General features: G+C 43.0%; 1 protein-coding gene and 1 pseudogene across 1 annotated transcript; both read right to left on the bottom strand.

Moving 5' to 3' along the window:
- Positions 1-4,335: 4,335 nt before the first annotated feature.
- LOC101655427 (V-type proton ATPase subunit F-like) lies at positions 4,336-4,695 on the bottom strand. The gene has a single exon (XM_045289777.1). It carries the CDS (start codon positions 4,693-4,695, stop codon positions 4,336-4,338), a length of 360 nt encoding a protein of 119 aa, XP_045145712.1.
- Positions 4,696-14,659: 9,964 nt separating this feature from the next.
- Positions 14,660-16,289, bottom strand: LOC101664322 (annotated as a pseudogene).
- Between the last annotated feature and the right edge of the window lie 1,100 nt (positions 16,290-17,389).

The raw sequence follows: 17,389 nt of genomic DNA, 5'->3' as shown, positions 1-17,389 counted from the left end.
CCTTAGGCGTTGTCCATTTTCTCGTGCGATGTGTACACATAGGAGGTGATTGAATAGAGACCCCGACCTGTATCAGGCCCACTTTAGTGTGATATCTTTGCTAGTTAACACTTGAAAGAGGTCGTTTGTAGATTTTCCCAGTGCAGCACATAGTTTGACTTCTTAAGGGCTGCTTCCATATCATTGATTGTGGACCCAAGTAAAATGAATTCCTTGACAGTTTCAATCATCTCTCCATTTATTGCATCACTAATAGTCAAACTTTTCAGTCACTGTTTTCAAAAGTGATCTGCCTGTCCCTTCTTCCTAGTTCTGTCTTAGTCTCTAAACACCTGGTAGGCTCTATATTCCTCCTTTTTATATTAAGGAGAGGTAGCCCTAATTTCCTAAAATCATAGAAATACCTCGTCAGAGGAATTTTCAGTGATCCAGACCTTATATGAGACATTGGCTTATCTCTTATTTATCTCTGAAGTAGTCAAGATTTTGACTGCCACTTATCAAGGGTTTTTGGTGTGACAGAGTGAATTGAGGGAATTCTAATTTAACAACGATTCTTAACAGGAGTTTAGTAGCATTTATCTTGCACACGAATGCAAGGCAAAGATCCAGATGCAGACAAGTGATAGACAAAGAGGGATGCTGCATTCATGGTGATAGAAAAATTATGATTCTTTTCCTAAGAATCAGTGGAATGTTAATAAGATGTAAGCATTCCTTGATTAATTTGAAAAAGGATAACCTCAAATTTATTTCTAATTTCAAGTCATTATTTCTCATTGTTGTCTTATCGCAGAAGAGAATGTATTACTATCTTCTCAGGAATTCTTGAACCATCAAAAACATTTAGATAATCAAATCAGTTCTATGACCCCTCAAATATTTATGTGTACTTGGGAATTTTGACCAGAGGTGCAAAATGAGTTCTAATGATCAAGTTAGACTTCACTTAACATTGCATTTTATACCACATTTTAGGAAAGGCGATGAAGGTAGAACTTTGTATTGATCATCAGAGGAATAAACCTTTCACCTCAGTCTTCATAGAAATTGAAGTTCTAGTAGTTTGTAGTTTAAAAACTTTTGACATATGAATAGTAGGGTGCTATGCCCATAAAAATGAACAAATCCATCAAAATCATAATCATCTAAAACCCCTCTGTATCCCTGATTTTAGTAGCAATTAACCATGGCAGGGTCTTAAATGCCAACCTGTTACAGCCACGCGGACAGGATTTGTCTTGCTGTTCACAAGGCTGTCATAACTTGACCTGTGTCTCGACAGCCTGGGAACATATCACAGCTTCTTCTGTCTCCTTAGCTCCTGAATTAGGGACCACATTGGGATTCCAAGGATCTTATAAAACACTTCTAACTTTGTTTATTGCCACGTTTGATCCAATGTGATGATGCTAGCTAGGTACATCCCAGGAGAATAACCTCCATGGTGCTGCTGCTGCCTAATTCTTCTTTCAGTCACACCAAATAAAATGACTGCTGCATTAATACAGTGGGTATATTTGTATGATTGTATCCTTAGATTTTCTTCAAAAGATACAGTGAGAAGCAGACAAATTAAACAGAATAGTTGGCAAGTAATGATTATTCTGGACTGGTGCATTATTCCCACAAAGAGTTATATTTGAGTCATATTTTCACACTTTTTAATGAAAACATATTAATTTTTTTCCATTAAAAAGACATATTGTACATCCTCTGGTCTAGCTTGATTTGTAAGGTAGAGTTGGGATCATGATAGTGGGGGTGGGGGGAAGCATTAAAGAACTAGAGAAAGGTGATCCCAATTCTACCTTACAAATCTGGCTAGACTACAGGATGCACACTGGTACAGATAAGAACTGGAAACACAGGGAATCCAGGACAGATAACCCCTCAGGACCAATAATGAGAGTAGTGATACCAGGAGGGTCAGGGGAGGTGCGGGAGAAAGGGGTAACTGATCACAATGATCTACATATAATGCCCTCCCTGGGGGACGGACAAGAGAAAAGTGGGTGAAGGGAGACACTGGAGACATTGTAAGACATGACAATAATAATTTATAAATTATCAAGGGTTTGTGAGGGAGGGCGTGTGGGGAGGGAGGGGGGAAAGGAGGAGCTGATACCAAGGGCTCAAGTAGAAAGCAAATGTTTTGAGAATGATGATGGCAATAAATGTACAAATGTGCTTGACACAATGGATGTATGGATAGATTGTGATAAGAGTTTTATGAGCCCCCAATAAAATGATTTCAAAAAAGAAAAGAAAAAACAAAACACAGAAAGCATTAAAATCCATATCAAGTTAAAAAAAAAGTGAAAAGAAAGACATATTGAACTTTTAAAACTGAGATGATTCTCCTAACAGGTCTCTTCATTTTTGAGATTTTTCAAACCTTGGATTTTTTTCACCCTTAGGCTGCGGTCTATATGATGGCCTATAGTGTTGAATTTCCCTATACAAATCTGATATAAGTTCATAGAAGTAGATCACCTCTCTGGTCTCTCAAGTACTCAAATATCTTGAAACCTCCCTTCCCAAAGACAGTCTGTGGTACAGACAACTCTGCTTTCACACATTTTCATAACCAATTGGCATGTGAGTTTTTTCATCAATTAGTGTATATGCTCTATACTGAATATGATGATACCGATATCTTCACTGTTTAGGGACCTGAATATTATACATAGGGAACAGCAGGATTGCATGCTGCACCTCAGAACGTGTGCCTTCTCCACTAGTGATCATTTTGTGATTATGACTGTACAGAGACATATTCGGGTTGCTTGATTGCATTGGGTGTTGTCTATATGCTTAAGGCTTTTCATACGTGATGTTTAGGTTGTTTGTTTAGTTTGAGAAGCAATTTGTTATTTTGGCTAGTCATTCCAATGAACGCATAATTATAGATCAGCAGAAAGCTGCCACGAATTGCCCTCCACACATGGTGACATTTAAGAACAGCAGAATGTAATGCTGCCTCGTTCCAGGCCGTAATCCTGATCAGCAGTATATGTCACTGCATTGTGACAGTCCATCTCACCAGGCCATGCTCACTTCACGCCATCAAATATGATGTCCTCCTCTCGCAGTGAATCCATTCTGATGATGATTCCGAAGTGAGGGATTTCGACAGTGTTCTGTTGTGATCCGTGCGGTTTTTGTGGACTAATTTTTTGGAAGCAGGTTGGCCAGGTCTTTCTTTCTTTTCTGTTTTAATCTGAACCTGCTACTGACCACGATCCACCATGACTAGGGAATCCTGTTGGGATTTGACACACCAATGGCGTGGTTTCCAGCATCACAACAACCTTCAAGCCACCACAGTCCAACAAATGGATAGATGCATGGTGACTTTCTCTAGGATGGAAATTCCTCTAGTGAACTATTTGAAGAATTGTGATATGGGTTAAATGTTCACTGAGCCCATCGATTTTCTGTTCAACAACTCATGCACATTTGCTTTGTGACACGGATGGCGCTTTCCACAATGTAATCTCATTTTTTCTCACTTCCTCCCTGTGCTTACCATTTTGCTGCATCCTTCCTTCCTATACCTCTTACCTTCTGATCATGATCCCTGGGCAATCGCTGCCCTTTTGCTCTGGTGGCGTTGAATGTTCTACTGAGTTCAAACCTCCCTGATGTTATTGTTCACCGCACAGCCCTATCATGTGGCAGAAAGGTGAGTCATGTGGGCGAGTTCAGTTCACGCACAAAGGGTAACTAAGGCTCATCGGCTCTTGGTTACACCAGTCGCTCAAGTCAGTAAGTGTGGTCTGGATTGGTTTGAGGCTTGTTCCGTTCATATTTTGTTCCTTTTTTTTTTTTCCCTCTGGAAGACTTTTTATTGTGATCTCTTGGTTCAGTGATAGCCTTTCGCTAAGGGACATTTCACCGACTTGTCCTTTGGATTCTAGGAAGTTCTCTTTAGGGCGCATGTCCAATAAACCTATATTGTGATCCGTCTATTAATTTTCATGAAAGAGTTTCTATAATGGCTGACGATCCGTGAAAGAACCCATTTCTTGTTATTTCCTAACCGGAAATAACTCTGTTAGCCTTTATTAATTAATTAATTTTTAGAGGGAATCGAGAATCTGGCTTTAACACCAGCAAGGGCACTGCGCAGCAGCACCGGGAGGAGGTGGCGGAGGGAAGAGAAGATGGTCCGGTGCCTGCTCCCTCACAGACCCCCAGCTACCTTGAGAGCACCTGGCCCGGCCCTCGGGAGTGGAGTGGGGCAGGGAGGCAGAAACCAGAGGCTCAGAATGCCCAGCAGGTGGGTGGTAAGACAGGAGAAGCCTGGCCATGAGGGCCCTTGGGGGACGCCTAGCGCAGGTCTTCCACAGTGCACATGCCCCTGGCCCTGCGCAGGATAGAGTCCTTGGCTGCATCATAGGGGTGTTCCCCGGACCGGGTCTCCAGGACGGCCAGGAGGGAGTGCTGGTGGGCGTCTGGGGTGTGCTGCACCGTCTCCCCGATGTACTGGTCGATGAGGATGAGGATGATGTTATCGCAGTTTAGAAACTGCCTGAAAGTGTCTTCGATTTCATTGATGGTTGTATCCTTTTCCATCACTAGGGAATTCGGATGGTGGTTCTTGTTAAGCTCCCCTATGCCACCCAGCAGGAAGCCAGTCATAGTGTCCTTATCTCTGACCACCGAGATGAGTTTCCTGCGCCCTGCCATCCTCACAGGCCGCAGAGCTCATCCGGGGTTGGCCCTACACTTGAGATACATCTGAAATATATCTTCTTTTACTCGCCCTCATGAAGGAAACAGAAGATAAGGGTGCTATAGCAAAGTGTGGTGAAGAAATTAGATGGTGCCAAGCTATCAGATGCAATAGCTTCTTGGGTCTTGCAAGCTTGTTTCCAAATAAGTAGCCATCTCAGGGAGACATCAACTAAATCCACATGGAAGAAGTGTACCAACATCTCTGATCTAAGGATCGTAAACGCCCATCCAAATCTGAAGCAGGGAATAGTATCAGAGCTGAAATTGTGAGATTCTGGTGCACAGAAGGCTACGGATGACAGTGGAAGCCCAAAATACATTTGCAAGATCTATACAGGGTGTAAGCCTAAGGTGATTTCCCTCCGTCCATATTGATGGAAGGAATAACTCGGTGATCAGAGTATTGAAGAGATGACTACTGTAGATTAACATGATAAATATGACTTGAACTGTTAAAACCCTGTCACTTGGTCTCCCCTCGGATACACGTTGGGGTTAATCTGATTTTTAATATTTTCTTTGTGTGTGTGTTTTCATATTGGGGTTTATCTCTGCTGTGTCTTGTCATGTTGGTAGCCTTCTTGAATCTTGGTTATGTGTTTTTATGTGTTTTTATGTGTTTTTTGGTATATGAAACCCAGGATAGGGAAATCTACAGAGACAACAACTAGAATAAGGGGTTATGGGGGATATAGTGGGATGGTGACAGTAAGGGGGATCTGATATCAAGGAGTTCAAGAAGGAAGAAAATGGTTTGAAACTGAGTTGGTTGCAATTGTACCATACTGCTTGATATGATTGACCTATATGGAATGGTATGATGTCTGCATTCGCTTCTAAGAAAATAGTTTGAAAATAAAATAAAATGTATCTTTTAATATGCTTATCATTTTATAGGACATTCTCCTGGCTTGGGCTGCCATCTGCCTCTCCTGTCTAGCACATTCAGAGATACTTCCGAGTCTCGCTCTTTTCTCATCTCCGTGAAACAATCCTGGATCTCTCGAATGGATGTCCATTTCTTCCATTGAGCCCTGGAGCTCCTCCCCGCGCATTGCTGAAACCAGTTGTGTTGCTTGCTTCTATCTCATGGCAGCCCCGTGTGTGCCCATGTAAAAATGTGCTACAGAGGTTGTTCAGTGGCTAAGTTTTTGGAAATATGATCGTACATCACCAGGTTCTTCTTCCAAGGTATTTCTGGGTCGATTTGGACCTCCAACCTTTTGGGTAAACGCTGAATGCATTCTCCACTTGCAAAACCCCCGGAGCCGAGATGGAGATGTGCACTCCAGATTGGGCTGCTGACCACCAGGTCAGCAGTTAGCACCCACCAGCCACTCGTGGATAAAGACTTTTCTACTCCTATAAAGATGTGCAGTTTTTGAAACACACAGGGGCAATTCTGCTCTTCCCTCTAGGGTTACCATGTTAGTCTGGGTTTTCTAGGGCAGCAAAATTTTTTAAAAATGGCTCCCACAGTTGGAGAAGCAGTTGGGTTCAAGTTTATGGGTCAGATGTAAGCTGAAGTTTTCTCCTGACTTCTGTGGCTGCAGGGGCTGGTGGAAAGGAAGTAGGAAGATCAAACAGAAAGACCACAGGCTGGTACATACTGAACTAAATGAATCTGAGATCGGCCTAAAGGATCCATGGTCAGCGGTCTGCTGGTGGCTCCTGGGATTGGCAGCTAATATAATAGCAGGCCAGTGAACCAGATGCAGGATGCGAATGCAGCAGTAGACGTGAGCTAGCTTCTTTGCACTGTCAACGGTAGGCCACACCGTGAATGAGAACTCCCTTAAGCATATCAAGGAGGTCTCTTCTCCCCACAATTGCTTGGCTACTTTACAGAAGATCCCATCATGAAGTTGACCATGAGATATGATGGAACAATCTTAGCCCACTCAAGTGGACATAGCACAGTCACTATATGTCAGAAATGACTGGTTGGCAGTGAGGTTTTATTATTGTTGTATTTATAATTTACCCAGCTCAATTTCTCTTCTTCACAAATTTCTCTTCCCAAGCAGGCTGTCAGCAGGGACTTTGTTTTAATGTTGGTCTCAGAAACTCACAGGGGCAGTTCTACCTTGTCCTGTAGATGCTGGGATTGAGCTGGTGGTAAACATACTTATTCAACTGCCGATCTGGGAACCCCTTGCTATTTTTCCTAGTCTTTGTAGCCATACAGAGCAAAGCAGCATTCTCTTATTGATTCGTTTCTTTGTTCCTGAAGGAAATCTTCAAGTTGAGTAATTTGCACAATGATTAAAATAGATAGTGGTCCATACTTCTTTTTGTGGAATAGAGCTCATCTTTTCTCTAGAGACAATCTTTTTTTTGAGAAGAGATGCTATGGAAAAATGCCAGATTGACTGCAAGCACTCCTCATTTTGATTAGTCTGAACCAGACCATCACATTTTAGTAGACATCATAAAGGAAAGAGAGAGGCTTGACTATTCTTACTGGTGCAACACGTTGGAGACAGGGACAGCGTATTTTGTTCTAATCATCAAATTGTTTTTGTCATTTACCCAGGACAAACGTATCTTGTTTGTGAAGATAGATGGAAAGAACAGACCTGGAAGAAAATCTAAGCAATCACACACACACACACACACACACACACACACACACACACACAAAAAAAAAAAAAAAACAAAAGGCACACAATGAAATATCTATTGGTCTTAGTCTTGAAGAAGTTCATTAAAAGAGAGGAACATTTAAAAATGCAGGGACACAAAGCAGGTGTCTTTTTTCATGGTGTGAGTAGCACCTTTACTATGGGGTCTCCATGAGCCAGTCAGTCAGCTCAGTCAAAACATTAGGTTCATGGCAGATGGAGTTAGTCACTATTCAGCACCCTAAAGGACCCAAAATGAAACCTACTGCCATGAGTCCACTTGCACTTGCACTCAGAGCAACTCTGTGCAGGGTGTTTCCCAGCCTGTCCATCTTTACAGGGACAGAGAGCCTCGTCATTCTCCCTCTGAGTTACTGATGGGTTTGAACCACTGATCTTGAGGTTAGCAGCACGGCACCATCACGGCTTCTCAGCCTGAATGAGACAGGTGACAAATATAGAAACACACCCTTGGGTTTTCTCAAAGGCTTTAACTTTCCAGCTTTGCTGATATTTCCCGCACTCTGTAGTTTTTTCAGTTGGGTTACTGGGGAGGAGGAAACGTCAGAGATGTCGGAAAGTTGGGTAAAACTGGCAACTAAGCAGCTTGTGGGCTTGAGGGTTCTCCTTTTTGCTTCCCTCCCTAAAGGGAGTCCTGGCAAAGGCATGTGAATCGACTTGGGAAACCTAGGCCAGGTTCGACCTGTTTCTCCTTGCAGTTCCAAAGAGTTGTACTCCCACCCTGGTCTCACCCTAAGGCCAGCTGTAAACCTCAGTTGTTATAAGTGCCTGAATTGGGAATGGGGCTGTCACAGCACCAGAGGATGGGGTTTTTCTTAATAATCCAACTCTAAGTGCAGAGTGCTAGCTATTCCTCAATTGCAGGCATCTTGGCTAGTTTAATGATTGACGTTAGAGGTTGACTACACATGGTCTTTATGATCCAGTGCAAAGATCGTGGGTCAAAATATTTTGAATGAAAATACGATTATATTTTCTGTCATCCTTCCAACACTTTAGCTCTTTCTCTACCACATCATCCAACTGAATTGAGATCCTTTGAGAAGAGACAGGAGCTAGGATTCTCTCACCTTGCATCGCACATTTGTTCTATTCGAACAGGTAGTTCCACTTCATACAACAAAGTGGCTGAAAGACATTTCCTCAAAATGATAACTTTCAACATATAAGTACTTAAGCATAATGCATGGATAGTCATTCTATAATGTATAATTGATGGGTGGGAAACCCCTATGGTTATCATTAAAGATAAACATGTTTCCATTGCTTAATAGACATGGGCTGTGAGGCCCAGCCCGTAATGTGTTTGAAAAACAAGGAGTCTTCTGCCCTGGCATGGGAAGGGAGCACAGGATGGAGAATTTATCCCCTAAATACTCTCAAAGCATCCTGTGGAAGACTCTCCCCACATGTTGCTTCACATCACAACCAGTGTCTGCTTCAGTCTCTTTCCCTCACCTGCGCAGCGAGTTCAGTGCTGCAGAAACCCATCTATCTAGCTCACAATGGCATCATCAGTCTCTGCATGATGTCTGGTACCTAGTTGGTGTTGAATATGTTCGTAAAATGAATCCGTGTCCTCGATTTGAATCTGACTGTCCTTGTTACCTTGGAGGCTGCCTCTGGGACCGCATCTGGACTGAAGGTGTGCTACCTCTGCCAGGTCCCGTCTGTAGGCACCGACATCATGCTAGGTTGCCCTTGAGCTGAATTGGTGTCATATTATCTTTGGGCGATATGCCCCCGTTGCCAAGGAACACACTAGTTCTGCCCTCCCGTTTACAAGAGGCGTGGGGGTTTTGCTGAGTTGGAGACTGAGTGGTCTTCCTGAGGTCAGAGTAGGGACTTAATATTCCCAGTGAGAAGTCAACAAGGTTGGGAAAGAATGGTGACAACTCTGATGCATCTGCCTGAACTGCGTCCCCTTTGTCTAATGTCGTCACCCACGTGCAGACCTATCACCTTTCCCCCTTTGTAACTCTCACCTTTCCCCTAATATTTTACCTCCAAAGAACCATCCCAATTCAGGATTGCTGACGTAGGAGCGTGTGTAGTCTTTGAAAGGCATCATAGTAGCTTTGTTCCAAGTGTTTCAAATGCAAGCTCGAAGTGAAATGCACCAGCTTCACTAACCTGAGCAACCTGCTTCTCCCCTTCCCTGCCCTAAATGAAGGGTAGTTTTTAAAGGCAATAGTTTGCCTTAAAGAATGACTGCTGTTCAATGTATTTCTATCAAGCGTACACACACACACACACACACAAAACCATCCTGCTCTCTCACTCGCAGAGGCTAAGCAAGTCCTGAATACCATATCTCAACTGTTTGATTCAATGATTGTTATTAAGCAGTAAACCCACACCAACCGTGCAGTCATTTGTGCTTCTGAAAAATGTAAATGTCACTTTTTCGGTCTTTAAAAATTATTAAGCAGAGAGAAAGATAGCAATTTCCAGTGTTTGCTTGGATGGTAAGATGCAGGAGAATTAGCATTACTCTTGAGAGCTGCCATTGGTTAGCTGGAGGGAAAAAGGATATCAATTATACATAATCTAAGAAGTCTCTGCATAATAATCAGGCCCAGTAGGGGCTTTGGGGCAGCTTCGTTATTCTCTTGTAAACACAAGAGCCCAGATAGACATGTCAGTCAGGAGTAGCGCAGCAATTCTTCCTTTTTAACACCTTCACATTCTATTGCTTCAATATGCAAACAAGGCTGTTTAGCTGAGGGTAGAGCCAGTGCTAATGAGCTCCCTGCACTAACCCCGAAGTAAAAAGGCTCTGTTTCACAGCTGCTCAGAGACAGCTCCTCTGGGCATGCTCAGGTATTGGAAAATAATGCCTTTTAAATAGAGAAATGCCAATCAAGCTTCCGTGCATACGTTCCCTTTTCTCTATGTGCTAATGCAATTACCTCATAACTTGTGAACTTCCAGTGCATTTGCCTGGTGCTTTCTCTCTAAATGATCTATTTGGAATGTGGATGTGGAAAGGGGACGCTTGGAAAAGGCCGTCACTGTAAAAGTAGGCTCTCTTCTTAACTCCTAGTGGCTGCTGCCTTGAAGCCAACACTCAGGGTTATTTATTTATTTAGCCTTCAAAGTGGACTGTTCTTTTATGTGGAGGTTAAAAAAAAAAGTTGTCTTTTTTCGTTTCCCCCTTGGGGTCATCGTAATGACCTGAGTGGACAATGTAGATAAGGGCGTGCTACTCCAGCCGACAGGTTTGAGCCTCAACTTTATGGTTGGGGAATGGTCGTGGTCCCAGGCTTTGGGCATCGTGGCAATGTGGCAAGCCCGTAATTGGATGTACAGAGAGACTCAGAGGGCCTAGAAAAGGGGGGTGGGGGGCAGGAGGGGAGGGGGCTTTCTCTCTCCGTTGACAGTTTCAAATCAAGATACAATACATGATGGTTTTTCAATATCCAATTATTCTCTTGAATAAAGAAATCTTTTCCACAGAACTATTCCCCCAATCCCCACTGGGTTAATTTACCATCTCCAGAATGCACTTGGCTTTGCTGCCTAAATAGCGTAGTATGTGATTTCTTGTGTAATTAGAGGACACCCGTCCCACCATTAATTCAATCTCCAAGCTGCGCCTTCTAGTGCCTGATGCAGGAGACAGGACCTGTCCATTGTGCCCCACAAATGGGTGTTAAGTACAAGCGCCCAGGCCTTCAACTCTTAACCAGTGTTTCAACTCTTCCCCGCTATCTTTGCTGCTCTAGTTCCCTGTCCGTTAGTTAACCAATCACTGGGCAGGTTCCTAACCACTGTCTCCATTTATGACAGTGCAGTCAGGTACACTACACAGTCAGCAAGAAAGCCTTTCTGCTGGAAGATTTCAGCATTTAAATTATTTATTATGTTAGCTTTATGGCATATCACAACCTATTTGAGATAGGTAGAGTGAACTCCCTTCTGCCACAAGGAGGCTCATTAAATGGCCATCACGACTGGTCAGACTTAATTGTTTTACACCAGAGAGACCTCTGTTGGGAGTAAAATCCCCAGCCAAGCAGCTGACCTCAATTCTCAGGGTGATTTGATTCACCCCCAACTTGGAGAATCAGAGCGGGTGAAGAGTTTGCTTGCACATTTTTTAGCATCTGGTTAAAAAAAAAAAGTGCAAGCTAGTGAGTTGCTGTAGGGAATAAATAAGCCTTTGGAAATTGCACGTGAAAGCAATTCATTAAATGTTCTTTGGGATTATTTTTTTGTTAATTGTTTAAATTACCACAACATTGCTAAAATGGTTTTGAAGGTGATACATCTATAAAACGGAAGGACCTCATAATCATTTACCAATTTACTGGGTTTTTTAAAAATGAGACTATAAAGACAAGGACCAGATTACCAATGCATGTGCATTCAAATTCAAATTCCTAATCCTTTTGGTGATGATTGCTTGCACATCTGACAAAGAATTCAAGTCCACACCACTGTTTTTGAGTTAACTAATAAATACTGTTAGACCAGGTGAGTTTTAGATTGCTGAGTTTTATGCTATCATTAGTTCTTAGTTTAATCTTCTCCTTTATTTTAAGAAGGCCTATAGCATGTGCATAAAAATACTTACGCATATAAGCATTTGAATTGGAGTGTTTCTGAATCCCAGCTCTGCCACTTACTAGTCTTGTGGTCTTGTGTCTGGTCTTGTTCAGGTAGGTTTACCTTTCTGTACCTCCGTTTGCTCATTGGTAAAATAGAGGTAATAATAATAGAACCCATCTTACCAGGCAGTGAAGATATTAAATATAGATAGGGGAAACTTGCGTGATACAAATGGCTAAGCACTTGAGTACTAGCTAGCCAAAATGTCAGCAGGTCAAACGCTCCATCCGTTTGAGAGGTGCCTTGAAAGACACGTTTGGTAATCTGATTCTGAAACGCCATAGCCTGGACAATCCCCTGGGACAGGACTGTGTATTCATGGGTCACCATGCGTTGGAATCAATTTGATTGCAGCTTACACCAGAACACTTTGTTGTTAGTTGCCACCAAGTGAGCCTCTGACTCAAGCTGATTGCAGATACTAGAAGGAAATGCTGCCCTGGTGTGTGGCATCCCTATGATTAGTTGCAGATAAAGTTGTTGTGATTGATTTTCAAAAGGAGATTGCCAGACCTTTTTCCCTTGTCTGTATTAGTCTGGATGCTGTATTGAAACCTGTTCGATACCATAGCGTCACTCAAATGTACACTGACACAGGATGGTGGCTGCTCATAAGGTGCATTGACTGATAATTGAACACAGGCGTCTAGCACAGAAGGACAGAGTTCTATGATTGAATCATCACTGGCCCTCGGAGATACTTAAAATTCAACAAATATTAGCTATCATTGTTGTGGTTATCATATCAAGTCTTAGAAACATTTCATAGTAGAGATATCTAGATTTGTCTTTACCTAAGTCCCACCAAAAAGTAGACTGGGACTTACAATTTTCAGTTCAAATGCTAGGTCCACAGTGTGCCCTCTAGTAAGAATTTATACTACTATCCTACATTGTGTTTAATATTTGTATTTAGAAGTCTTGACTGTATTAAAGTTTGTACCAAAATTAAACACTTATGGATGGATGGATTCAGACATTGTTTGATGCTGAACTATTTATGATGGGTAACATAATCTGAAACTATAGTTCATATTCATATCATTTATATACCATCTTTACTACTGCACAATTCCTTTGATGCTGCTAATGATATCATTAAGCAAATGATTATTCTGGTTCAGTGGTTAGTTTTCTCTTATATTATAAAGTGAATTTATATTTCAATCATATGTTCTAATTGGAAGATGGTCTGAGCCACAGAGTAAGTATTAACAAAGTCCAGAACACAAAGCAAACAAACAAAAAATCACCAAAACAAAAACATAGTTGAGTTTGCTTTGAAGGAAGTAGCAGTTTCATATACTAATACACATACACATGCATATATATATATGTATATATGTGTGTGTGTGTGTATATATATATATATATAAAATGATGTTTTTCCCATATGAAATGTTATGTTTTCATGAATACTGTTTCATACATGTTCTTCTGTGATATTGGTGACAATTTTTGCAATATGTCAACATTTTCATTATTTTCACTGTTGGCTCAATTTCCATTGATCTAGCTTCCCCGATCCTCATTGTTTTCTCATCATTGTCTTGGGGTAAATGTTAACCATTGATTGTGTAAAGACAGCTATTATTTGGATGAAAGATTATCTCCAGTAGTAGCTTCAGTTCCAAGTGCAAAGGGTCTCACTCTTAGGAGGACAGTCTCTGGAGTTCCTCTAGTCTCCATCCATCCAGCAGTCTAGTCTTTTTTTTTTTTAGGAATTTGAACATTACATCTTTTTCCCCATAATTCTGCATACAACCTTGTATTGTGTGCTTGGTTAGAAAGAACGATTGGCTGTAGAAGTGGGCACCATCTAGTTCTTTTGGTTTCATACTAAAAGAAGCTTTGGTTCATGTGACTGCCTTTCCTGTGGACCCACTTCTTTGAGTGTTTAGTTCTCTTCATTCTTTTTTACTCCCCAAAAGTAGAGATCGATAGTGGTACTTTAAATGACCCATTTTAAGCTTTTAAGACCTCAGGTGCTCCTCACTTAACTATGCTGTAGCATTTTATTTCTAGGAGTGATACACCGATTGGCTGAGTTGTTCCATGAAACTATGGTCCTAAGCAGGAATAGGCAGGTTTTCCAAGACCAGGCAGTGGGTTGTGGCTTGCTCTTATTATCTGACTTAAACCTGAATTGAATAGGGAGAGTAGATAAATCTTAAATAATTGGGCATTTTTTAATTGTTCTGATTTTTCATCTACAATTTGAGGGACAAGGCAGAGTGAATTTGGGGAGTGCAACATACTTCTCCATAAAGGGGTCTACCTGAAGCCTTATAATTAACTGGGTGATAAAGTTTATCGTATATGAAATTTCACTGGTGGCTTCCTTTGATTTCCCCCACCCTCACTGAATTTGATAACTTTCTTTCTTTTTTATTTTTTTGCGCAAGCTCCTTTTTAGTAAGTGGAACTTTGCAGCGGAACTGCTGTGCTTAAAAAATTTGACTGCCTGGGCCCTTGGCGGCTCTCTGGCCCCTCCCCGCCAAGATCTCTGAGACAACTGGGTATCAAATGACTTTAGACTTTACCTGAAGGAAAGGTACAAATGGAAGAATGGAAATGGATGCTTGGGTACAATTTCTAGAAAAGGGACAGGTCTACACAGCATACATGTGGTGACTTGGGGAAGGCCAGGCTGCCGCTTAGCTCTCTCCATCACTGTCTCCCAGGGCATGCTTGTTGAAGAGATATTCGGCCAGGCGGGAACCTGGGGCCCCCGTCTTGAGCAGCTTGGTGACGTAGTCGCCCAGCTCTTTGATGGATTTCACCTGCTCATCCAGGTAACGGGTCTCAATGAAGTCACGGAGACGGGGGTCGTTCTTGTCCTGGGCCAGCTGGTGCAGCTCCAGCAGGGGCTGGTTGACGCTCTTCTCCAGGTGCGGCGCACACGCCATGGCGTTGAGCCCCCTCCCTCTCCCAGTCGTCCCGGTCTGGTTTCTTGATATCCTGGAGGAAGATGTTCTGCAGCTGCATCCTTTCTCGGCGTGTTCTCTCTCCTCTTGAGACTGGTGTGGAAAGTATTTGGCAAAGTTCTTCAGAGCCACGTCCTCCCGGTCGATGTAGTAAGATATGGACAGGTAGACGTAGGAGGCGTCGAGCTCCAGGTTGATCTGGCGGTTGATGGCGGCCTCTGTCCTGATTGTAGTTCCGGCGCACCTGCGAGGGAGACGCGGCCACGGCGGCGGCGGTGGAGCCTGCGGGCGTCAAGGGTAAGGCTGAGAGGTGCGGCTGGAGGGCGGGCTGGGCGGCCGGTTGGCCCCTGGAGGCTGGTGAGCGCAGGGTTCCGTTCAAACACTGTTGAAGCAGGAGACGGAGGCGGCTCTGCGAAGAACGTCTGGCTGACAACTTTCATAAGTAATGATTTAGTAGTTGTTTCCCAGCATGATTGCGATCGGATCTGGCTTCATGACTGTGTGACTGTGCCTCATATTTGGTTTAATGGGGTTGTTTTTAATTTTTGTTTGTGTTTTGGTTTAGTCACTGGATCCAGAAGACAGCTGTGATGTCCGAGGAGCAGCAGCAGAACCGAGGAGGCAGAGGCATGGAACAGAGTGGTGGACTTCCCAGCCCACAGAGCGAGCAAAGGTGAGTACTTTGAGGCAGGAGCCTGGCTTATGGAGTGGGGTGCCATTAGGCATTGATTTGAGGCAGCTGGGCTGGCTGATCCATGGAGGTGGAGTTGCCTTCAGACTGAGGCTGACACCAGTGAGGTGCCCTTGAGTATTTAATTGGGGGGGGGCGGGGGGCTGGATGCAGAGGGAGCTCAGTGACTTCAGGTGAGACTTACAGTGCAATGGCATGCCTTTTGAGCATTTATTAGCAGCCCAGAAATAACTTGATAACATGTTTTGATCGACAACTGCATTCTGAGCATTTCACATTTGCATTACAACTTTTTAACTACCTTAATACACCTTATAATCATTAACATTGTCTGTGGGTTCGGTGTAGCCTTTGCAACGACTATTGGAGCCTCAATGAAAAAGTGGATAGTGTTGTTTGAAGCAGCACAACGTTTCTGCGCTCGAGGATAACGAGGATGGTGCAGAGTTGTGCAGTGTTCCATTCCATTGTGCAGAGCAGGGGTCCTCAAACTTTTAAAACGGGGCCAGTTCACTGTCCCTTAGATGGTTGGAGGGCCGGACTATAGTTTAAAAAAAAAAAACTATGAACAAATTCCTATGCACATTGTACCAGTCGGCTGCTAAGCAGGAGAGGCAGCGGCGGCCAAAACACCCGGTGGGCCAGATAAATGTCCTCGGTGGGCCTCATGTGGCTGCGAGCTGTAGTTCAAGAACCCCTGGTGCAGAGGGTCACTATGGGTCAGAACCGACTTGATGGCAGCTAACAATAACAATTTACTTGGGTAACTGCTTGCATAACTGGAACATTACTTTTGGAATAACTCAACCATGTTAGGCCAGTCTCTTAAATTATACCAGTTCCTCTTTCTGCACCCTATCTACCATTGAGGATAAACTGAAAGACACAGATTGGGATGGAAAGAGTCATGGTTTAAGAGAAGGAGAACTTAAAATCCCCTTCTTTCAGTTAGTACAAGGCCATGGGGGCGCTAGGGGTGGGGGGCGGGGGGCAGAGAGCGGAAGTGGGGGAGGAAAGGGAATATTCTTTTAGCAATATCCCTATGGATATGTCAGATCTCTGTGATACCATACGAGCACCTTGCTTTCTGGAATTGGCTTGGGAAAGGTTGAAGATACCTAAGGAAAACCTTAGCAGTTGGGTCAGAATGTCCACTATCCCTTCCAGTGTGGATGGGGGGAAAATGACAGCAGGACACACAATTCATGTCCTGAAAAACATGAAAAACAACAACCCCACAACCAAGAGTCACAAAGGCTACCAACAATGAGGAAATACAACAGAGATAAATCCCAATATGAAAAAGGAAAGAAACTCACAGGAAACAGTGAAAACCAGATCAAGCTCAAAGTGTATCAAAAAGGAGATCAAAAGACAAGCTTTTAATCATTCAAGTCAGATTTATCGTTTTAATGTAGTCTAGTCATCTCTCCACACCCTCTGTATGATTGTAAGGTGAGTCCCATCTCAAAATTATGGTTGGAGGGAAGTCACCGGAGGCTTATTCCCTGTGTAGGTCCTGCAAGTGTATTTTGGGTTTGCACAGCCATCCAGAACCTGCTGCACACCAGAATAGAGAGACAATAACAAGCCTAAGGGTTCCTGGGGAGCACAGCAGCAGAGGTGGGGGAGGATTGTGATAGCAATTATACAATACTGCTGGATAGATTGGGCTATGAAATGGTATGATGCCTGGATTAGGTCCTAATAAAATGGTTTGAAAAAAATAATTCATTAAATTTAATTAGAAAAAGAAGAAGGAGGAGGCT

The sequence above is a fragment of the Echinops telfairi genome, unplaced genomic scaffold (genome assembly GCF_000313985.2).
Source record: "Echinops telfairi isolate 266 unplaced genomic scaffold, ASM31398v2 ScPeMD7_31;HRSCAF=116, whole genome shotgun sequence".
Lineage (NCBI taxonomy): Eukaryota > Metazoa > Chordata > Mammalia > Afrosoricida > Tenrecidae > Echinops > Echinops telfairi.
Note: the sequence above shows the minus strand (reverse complement) of the source record. Positions and strands in the feature narration are given on the sequence as shown.

Coding starts and splice junctions, on each gene's coding strand:
- LOC101655427 (XM_045289777.1), bottom strand. CDS start 4,695: ATGGCAGGGCGCAGGAAACTCATCTCGGTGGTCAGAGATAAGGACACT.